The sequence below is a fragment of the Myripristis murdjan genome, chromosome 10 (genome assembly GCF_902150065.1).
Source record: "Myripristis murdjan chromosome 10, fMyrMur1.1, whole genome shotgun sequence".
In the NCBI taxonomy this organism is placed as follows: domain Eukaryota; kingdom Metazoa; phylum Chordata; class Actinopteri; order Holocentriformes; family Holocentridae; genus Myripristis; species Myripristis murdjan.
In genome coordinates, this window is record NC_043989.1 from 252,501 (window position 1) to 261,393 (window position 8,893).

Below are 8,893 nucleotides of genomic sequence, written 5' to 3' on the forward strand. Positions count from 1 at the left end.
GGACATGAACTCCCTCCAGGTGTTTGATCAGGTGTGTCTCCGTCAGCCCGTCTGAACAGGCAGCAGAAACATTCCTCACAGGTCAGAGCAGCAGCCAGAAACCACGCAGACGTCAGAGAGCATCGAGCAAACGGCAGCAGATCTGACCTGAGAGCAGCTCTGAGGCCTTCCTGCCTCTTCATCTTGTGATTTGTTGGACTGAACGTGATGTCACAGCAGACTGACGTCTGATTGGCTTGTTGAAAAGCAAGAGGTCTTTCTGAAGAGAACGTCCTCAGTCTCTGTTTCCAAGTGTTCAAACTCACTTTTACATGATTTCTGCAGATCCTGCATTTTAACACAATCTGACAGTAAATCAGCGGAGGAGCAGCCACAGGAAGTGACTCTGATACGAAAACATATTTTGGTTTGTGTTCATGATGGAATTAATTGTCCAGGTGTCATAACTTTTCAAATAAACTGTATTTCTCCCAAAAATAATGGAGGGAGAAAGGCCATTATCAAATCTTAACAGAATATGTAAAAAAATAGCCTAATCAAAGTAAAAATGTAGCGTCAGAGGAACATCTCACATGTAAAACTAAAACACTAATGCTCCAGATCATCAAATGTTCTTTAAGAAAAGAGAATAGTTCTTATATTTTTGTCTGTTACTGAAGCAAACACCTTAATAACACAGAGAGAAATCAGACAGCTAATTAAAAACAGACTAATTACAAACAGAAAGTGATATTAGTGATAAAATTCAATATTTGATCAAATACATGAGAGACAGGAAAAAGTAAAAATAAACGTCAAGTTAATAAAGACATTTTGAGCTGCTGATTAAAAAAACATTTCTCCTCCATTTCATGATTCATGTGGAAACATTCCAGCAGACTGACATCTGTCCTCACACACACACACACACACACACACACACACACACACACACACACACACACACACACACACACAGTGAGGTCAGAGTGTCCCTCTATATTTAGAGCAGCTCATCGATCCTCTGCAGTCAAACTGACGAGGAAAACCAACACAGAGACAAAGAGCCGCTTTCCCTCTTCAACACAAACTTCAACACAAAGTGGGGTCCGGGGCCCCCAGGGGGGCCATGAGGCTCTTCCAGGCGGGCCCCAGAAACATGAGGAACAGTGTAAGTCAGTGGTTCTCAAAACGTTTTTGGCTTCAGTTCTCTGTGATTTGTGAGTCCGAGCTGTAGGCGACAGAGCTCTGCGGCAGGATCTGATCTGAGGCCAGCCGCAGCACTTCAGCACGGCAGCGGCTCGTTTCTTCTGAAGTGCTTCTTCTGGTATACTTCTATTTTACATTTTATATCTTACTAATATTATCTCAAAGTACATTTTTTCAAAATCCTGTGATATAATCATTATTTATTCTTGTATTTTTATATTTTCAGATTTCCCTCATGCACCCTGTGTAGGACCTCTGCGTACCACTAGGGGTACGTGTACCCTGATTTAAGAGATGTGGGTTGGACTCAGGGGCGGGACCTGCAGCCCAACAAATAAATTCTTAAATACAGAAAAAGCAACTCAAAATTCTCTAGACAGCAATCACTTTTTGTCTGAGATAAAAGATAATCACAAAATCATAAACACGTTCCTCCAACTGTGTGCCTGTGGATCGTCAACTGTCAACAAAGCCCCGCCCCCTGGAGCCCCGCCCCCTGGAGCCCCACCCCCTGGAGCCCCACCCCCTGGAGCACACACACACGCACACACACACACACAGCCTGACCTTCGTGGCCCATCTTGACCGTCTTGTCGGTGGAGTTGTTGTAGATGAGGACGGCCGAGGCGTTGAAAGCCGCCGCCTTCAGGATCTTTTCCTTGAAGGTGCAGTTTCCTCTCTGCAGCAGCGCCACCCAGTGGACGGTCCGCGGGGGGACAAGGAAGCGGGTGTTTGGATCGCAGCCCTGCCGGTCCACCACTGCAAAGACAGTTGCCATGGTTACTGTTTAGTTACTGTGTTCTGCAGGAGGAGCCCACACTCTGCTCAGCCTCTGCAGCGCCCCCTGCAGGAGGAGCTGACACTCTGCAGCGCCCCCTGCAGGCGGAGCCCACACTCTGCAGCGCCCCCTGCAGGCGGAGCTGACACTCTGCAGCGCCCCCTGCAGGAGGAGCCCACACTCTGCAGCGCCCCCTGCAGGCGGAGCCCACACTCTGCAGCGCCCCCTGCAGGCGGAGCCCACACTCTGCAGCGCCCCCTGCAGGCGGAGCCGACACTCTGCAGCGCCCCCTGCAGGCGGAGCCGACACTCTGCAGCGCCCCCTGCAGGCGGAGCTGACACTCTGCAGCGCCCCCTGCAGGAGGAGCCCACACTCTGCTCAGCTTTATTTTAATACACAGCCACTTCCAAACAGGGTGGCAGGAGGTTCAGGGATTTAAACTCAAAACTCAAAACATCTGGATGTTAAACACTTGGAGAAGTTTGTTTTGACCTGCCTGCATCACCAGGTGGGCGGGGCTTCCCACATTCTGACACACCTGACCCTCCTCTGGGCTGTGAGTCAGAGCTGATCTCCAGTCAGTTCTGGTGAGACGTGCAGATGGAAGGAATGATTCTAATGTGCTGTATTGATTAGCTGTATCAGTCGGACTCCTCCCTGCACAGTAAATGGCTGACCACCAGCTGATCCTGTGGTTGCCTGGCAACAACATCACAGAAACGCAGCAGAGGCTCTCCCGTGGTTCAGCTGCTTTTCAATAATCAATAATCAGTAAAGTCAGATGAAATGATGATGAAGATGCACTATGTGTGCCATCCCAGCATGCCTTGCTCAGTCCGGATCAGCCACACAGCTTCTACTAATGAGCTGTCAGCTCCCTGATGACATCACTTCCTGTTGACATGAGTCTTGCTGATGAGGTAGAACAACAACGATCTGCTACTTCCTGTTTAGGAGCTGTTACAGGAAGTTGGTTCACAGCACATTCCAAAATAAAAACAGCGAACTAAAGGACAATATTTGGAAATCAAAGTTCAGGAACAAAGAGACAGACACAGATCAACAGATGCAACGCAGCGTCTTCCCAGCACTGCAGCTCCACTGGGACCAGAGGAACCAGTCCAGTCTGACTGACCTGCTGCAGTCAAACTGTTCACTGCTCAACACACACACACACACACACACACACACACACACACACACACACACACACACACACACACACACACACACACACGCACACACACACACACACACACACACACCAGTTACTGCTGCTCCCATCAGCTGGTTCATCCTCATTGCAGCAGCAGGACTTTACTGTAAACTCTGGTTTACAATCATGAGCAGCTGGAGACGTGCAGATCTGTTCTATGTGATGTGATTCTGCAGCCATAAAGCAGCAGCTTGGCTTTGAATATTCCTTATATTATACCTCAGTGTCAGTGTGACAGAGCTTCAGCAGTGTGTGTGTGTGTGTGTGTGTGTGTGCTGCTGTATGAAAACATTGCTGTTATCACACTGAACTGGATATATATGGAATATGAACTTCACCTGCTCTGGAACAGGTGAGGTGTTCAGCGTATGTTACCACGGCAACGTACCCCGATCAAAAGTAAACCACCTTCATGGTGCAGAAAAGCCAGCAGGGCTAACCTGAGGTGACCTCACTGAGCCCAGATCAGCTGCAGGTCCAGGCCTCAGGTCTGAGGGTCTATACAGTCAATGATGTTACTCCACAGTGTGTGTGTGTAGGGTGTTGGGTGTTTGGGTGTTTGGGTGTGTTGGGGTGTTTAGGGTGTTGGGGTGTGTTGGGGTGTTTAGGGTGTTTGGGTGTGTTGGGGTGTTTGGGTGTTGGGTGTTGGGGTGTTGGGGTGTGTTGGGTGTTTGGGATGTTGAGGTGTTGGGCGTTGGGGTGTTGGGGTGTTTGGGTGTTGGGGTGTTTAGGGTGTTGGGTGTTTAGGTGTTGGGTGTTGTGTGTGTTGGGTGTGTTGGGTGTTGGGTGTGTTGTGTGTTGTGTGTGTTGTGTGTCTGGCAGCTGCAGTGTGAGCAGCAGATGGAGCAGGCCTCAGTCTGCAGTGTCCTTGGCTGTGCTGAGTGTAATCTGAGACATCGACCCGCAGCACAGATGCTTCGACCTTCACCGACCTTAATGGAGCCTGGAGCCGCTGCAGCACCCAGCCTCCCAGCAGGGAGACACAGCACGCCGCCTGCAGCACGCCGCCTGCAGCACGCCGCCTGCAGCACGCCGCCTGCAGCACGCCGCCTGCAGCACGCCGCCTGCAGCACGCCGCCTGCAGCTGGACAGGGACGCCATGTCGCTGAGCTGCTGCCAGCCTGTTACCAGTCACAGTTACTATGTTAACAGTCAACATCATGGTGTTCCTAGTCCAGGTTAAGTCCAGGTTACTGTGATTCTAGTCCAGGTTACTGTGATTCTAGTCCAGGTTACTGTGATTCTAGTCCAGGTTACTGTGATTCTAGCCGACAAACAGTTCACACTGACAGCCACGCAGGAAATAAACGCTTCAACTGTTAAACTAAACGAACATGAGAGAGAATAAAACGTAACTGTATTTGCTGGATGTTTGAGCGACCTGCAGAGACCCTGCTGTCCTGCACCAGTCTGTCCAGTCTGTCCAGTCTGTCCAGTCTGTCCAGTCTGTCCAGTCTGTCCAGTGTGCCGGTGGACTGGTCCCACTGGTCACACTGGTCACTGAGTGGCTGCAGGTGGACAGCTGAAGTGGGAGAGGATGCTCGTTTCCATGGTAACGGCTCAGCCTCCAGGCTCTGTTTTCATGCTTCCTGTAAGCTGATGAGGAGCAGAGGTCGCCCCGGCGCCAGGAAGACGACACCGCTCCCTCAGGACGAGTTATCGACATCACACGACATCACACACACCGGCCAATCACAGATCAGTCTGCACCACTGACACTCACACCGTGGAGGTCAGAGGTCACAGCAGCCTGACACACTTCACAGTGAGCCTCTAATGATGATGACACAACCAAGGACACACACACACACACACACACACACACACACAGAGCCCAGCTGTTTGGCTGAAGTATCCCACAATGCAGTGCAGCAGTCTTTCAGTCGAAATGAACCCTGAGCTCCTGCTGGACGAGCTTCATCTTCATCAGGTTGTCATGGTTACGCATCTTCAACTGACAAGCGGCTAACAGGAGATGACAAATGCAGTGATCACTGATCACTGATCAGGTCTGATCAGTTTCAGTGTGATTGATAAATCTGAAGCAGGTTCCCCTGATGACATCATCACCTCTGGCCTCTCATTGGCTGAGACTGCAAACCCCTCCCTTATTAATTGTGATTTTTGGAAGCTGTATGTTTTCAGTAACATTAAACTTCTGTCTGATGTAAAACAACCAAACAACCAATCAGGCTTCAGATTCTGCTGACAGCAGCAGAGACGGGGAGGAAGTGAGACGTCTCACTCTGCGGCTGCTTCTGTCACCTTCTCTGGTGAAGACAGAGACGCCTCAGACGTGTTTTTCAGTCTGATCAGCTGATCTGAGATCTGTGTGATGCCAGCGACACTGTGGAGTGAGGAACTCAGACTGTGGGCCTGGAGATCAGTGGCAGAGTTCTTAAACTAGAGTTCTCAGAGTTCTCAAGGGGAACCTGAACCTGGCGGGACCCTCAGAAGTAGAGTTCTGAAAGCAGGTTCCGCTGGGTTCTGGTTCCCTTTGAGAACACTGGACCTGGTTTGGGCAATCAGATCACAATCTACTGGTTCATTTCCACCTGGATGTGTATGTGCTCAGGCTCTACCTGGCTCCTGTGTGATCACCTGAGCTGCAGGTGAGCAGCAGGTGGGTCAGGACTCTGCTGGTAGAACAGATTGCCCTCAGAGTCTGGGTGGACAGGATGGGTTTTCTTTCTTAATAACAATGCACCACATGTGCAGCAGATCACAGAACCAGGTGTGAAGGACACCTGGTTTGAGTTTCTATACAGTAAATGAGGAAGTAACGTTAGCTTCACTAGCGTGGTTAGCGTGGTTAGCGTGGTTAGCCTCCTCAGGCTCTCAGGTTAAGGTTAGTTCACATGTAGAAGCTAAACCTGAACCCAAACTCCCAGTGGACCCAGGAGCTGCAGGCCGGGCTGAACCAATGCAGGTACGTACCTCCATGGTAAGGTGCGGGTGCGAGCACGACGCCCCTGGTGTCGGTCTTGGGTGAGTTCTGGCCGTACGTCCCGTCGTCGCTGCTCATCATGTGCACAGGGTTTCCCCGCCCGTCCAGCACGGTGGCGTTCACTGTGGCGCCCACGTGTTCGTCTTTGCTCCTGTCGGGCCGCGCCGCCGCCGCCGCCCGGGTCAGGACCAGGACCAGGACCAAGACCAGAGGGACAGGGGGACGGGTCCGCCTCAGGGACATCATGTCCTCCCTCAGGTCCTCTTTACATCCAAGCTGTCAGGCAGGAAACGACGACTTCCTCCAAACTCCAGACGCTTCAAACCGGATTCAGTTCACGACTCGCTCCAGCAGCATGCCGCCGCCGCCGTCCCGCCGCTGGATGTCCCGCCCCACGTCTCTTTACCTGTCCTAGTGTCTCCTAATGTCTCCTAGTGTCTCCTTATGTGTCTCTCTGTCCCGCTGTGTGTCTCCTGTTGGCCTGCAGGCAAAAAGCAGAGCATGTAAACACAGCTGACGATGATGATGATGTAAAAAAATAATAATGAGTAATAATAATAATAATAATAATAATAATAATAATAATAATAAAAATGATGAAGATGATGACGTTCTGGTGGTGATACTACTGATAATACACAACAATGTTAATGTTAATGATGATGATGATGATGATGATGATGATGACAGCAGTCCTCAGCAGGCCAACATCTGTACCACACAGCCAGCACGCGCTGCCTGTGCGCGTGCACGGTATGAAACGGAGATGTGAACATGAACAATAAAGTGCAGCATGACGGTGTGTGTGTGTGTGTGTGTGTGTGTGTGTGTGTGTGTGTGTGTGTGTGTGTGTGTGTGTGTGTGTGAGTCAGAAGCTGTAGGTTATTCCTCTTTGTGTCGGACTGAGCCTACCGTGCGCACGCGGACGGACGCGCTCCCGTTACATCCGGATGCAGCCGGTCTCAGTTGGTTCCGCTCGGTTCTGGTTTTATTCTCATTTATTTCTGATCCGGATTTCCGTCGCTTCGGGTTTTTGCTCGCGGCCGGACGGCGGAGCCTCGAGCCCGTCTCTCTGTTTCTCCGCTCGGGCCGCACTGCGCATGCGCAGAGTCACAGCAGGGAGACGAGCTGCGTGAACCTTCATGTTTAGGTGCGTCAGATCTCGGCGGCTGTCGCGATACCTGCGGACAGTCTCCACAGTTTTGTGTGTGTGTGTGTGTGTGTGTGTGTGTGTGTGTGTGTGTGTGTGTGTGTGTGTGTGTGTGTGTCACAGTGTGTCACAAGTCAAAAGTTCTAAGAGAATGAAAGTTAAAACGTCACAAAAAAACGAGAATGAAATTAAGAGCCTGACATTAATAATAAAAAAGACCTAAAAATAATCAAAATTTTAAATATATAATTATATTAATATATGTGTATTTACCTATATATTATTATTTTTAAATCCATGGTAAAATCTCTATTCTTCTTCTTCTTCTTCTTCTTCTTATTAGTATCAAATAACCACAGGTTAGGGTTAGGGTTAGGGCAGGGGGGTCCAAGGGCCCTCAGGGGCCCCAGGGGAGGTCCAGGGACCCCCAGGGGCCTCGGGGACATGAAGAATAAGTGAAATGTTGGTGAAAAGCATCTCACACACTGCTGACATAAAAGTTGTTTATAATCGCAGGAGGCCAGGAGCTGCTCAGCCTGATCAGTGCTGACACCTGGTGGACAAACTGAGGAACTGCAGGGAGACTCCTGCAGCCCTGGGGCCTGAGAGAAGAGATTTTTCTGACTTGTGTTAAGCATTAAATGTTTTCACAAACATTAAAATGCAAGAAATGTGATCCAGCATCACTGATCTGACCTTTAATATTTCACTAAAGAAGTCAGCTAGATTTTTTAGCTGACTTCTTTTTCCTGCTTGTTTTCAGGAAAGTTTTCTCTTTCTAGTTTTCTTGAAATGTTTTTTCAGAATTTTTTAGAAGCCTTTATTGTCATTGTGTTCATACAGTGAAATTGCAAATACAAATGAAGAAACAACATGAAGAGACAAATAATGACAAAGAAGAGACAATACTGAGGTAGAGGCAAAAATGAGGTAAAGGAGATATATATATATATATATATATATATATATATATATATATGTATATATATATATATATACATATATATATATATATATATATATATATATATATATATATATATATATATGTATATATGTATATATATATATATATATATATATATATATATATATATACACTATTCACAAAAAGTTAGGGATATTTGGCTTTCGGGTGAAATTTCAGGATGAACCTAAAATGCATTATAACCTTTCCAGGTGAACTTAATGTGACCTTCTGTAAACTTTTGAATGCACATGTCCAACTGTTCAGTGTTTCAGTACTTTTTGCACAAGTTGCTGTTCTCTAACAAGGAGTTTAACGGCAAAATTCACATCAGGTGTTTGATGCTCCAGCTCATCGAGGTCGTATCATTAGGGAACGGCTGCTGGAGACTGGGGTACCTCAGATGGAGTGGCCTGCACTTTCTCCAGACCTGAATCCCATAGAAAACCTATGGGATCAGCTGTGTCGCCGTGTAGAGGCTCGGAGCTCTGTACCCCAGAACCTCAATGTCCTGAGGGCTGCCCTTCAAGAAGAGTGGGATGCCATGCCTCAGCAGACAATAAGTCGACTTGTGAACAGCATGAGACGTCGCTGTCAAGCTGTAATTGATGCTCAAGGGCACATGACAAGTTATTGACACTGACATT

At 48.5% G+C, this 8,893-nt stretch overlaps 1 protein-coding gene across 1 annotated transcript in view; it reads right to left on the bottom strand.

Moving 5' to 3' along the window:
• rnf130 (ring finger protein 130) overlaps positions 1-7,233 on the bottom strand; it is a 15,835-nt gene extending 8,602 nt beyond the window's left edge. The window contains exons 1-3 of the mRNA XM_030062079.1: positions 7,042-7,233; positions 6,120-6,610; positions 1,756-1,947 (exon numbers count right to left, since the gene is read on the bottom strand). Coding sequence (XP_029917939.1) covers positions 1,756-1,947; positions 6,120-6,375 — 448 coding nt within the window. The 5' untranslated portion in view covers positions 6,376-6,610; positions 7,042-7,233. The remainder of the gene's footprint in view (positions 1-1,755; positions 1,948-6,119; positions 6,611-7,041) is intronic.
• Between the last annotated feature and the right edge of the window lie 1,660 nt (positions 7,234-8,893).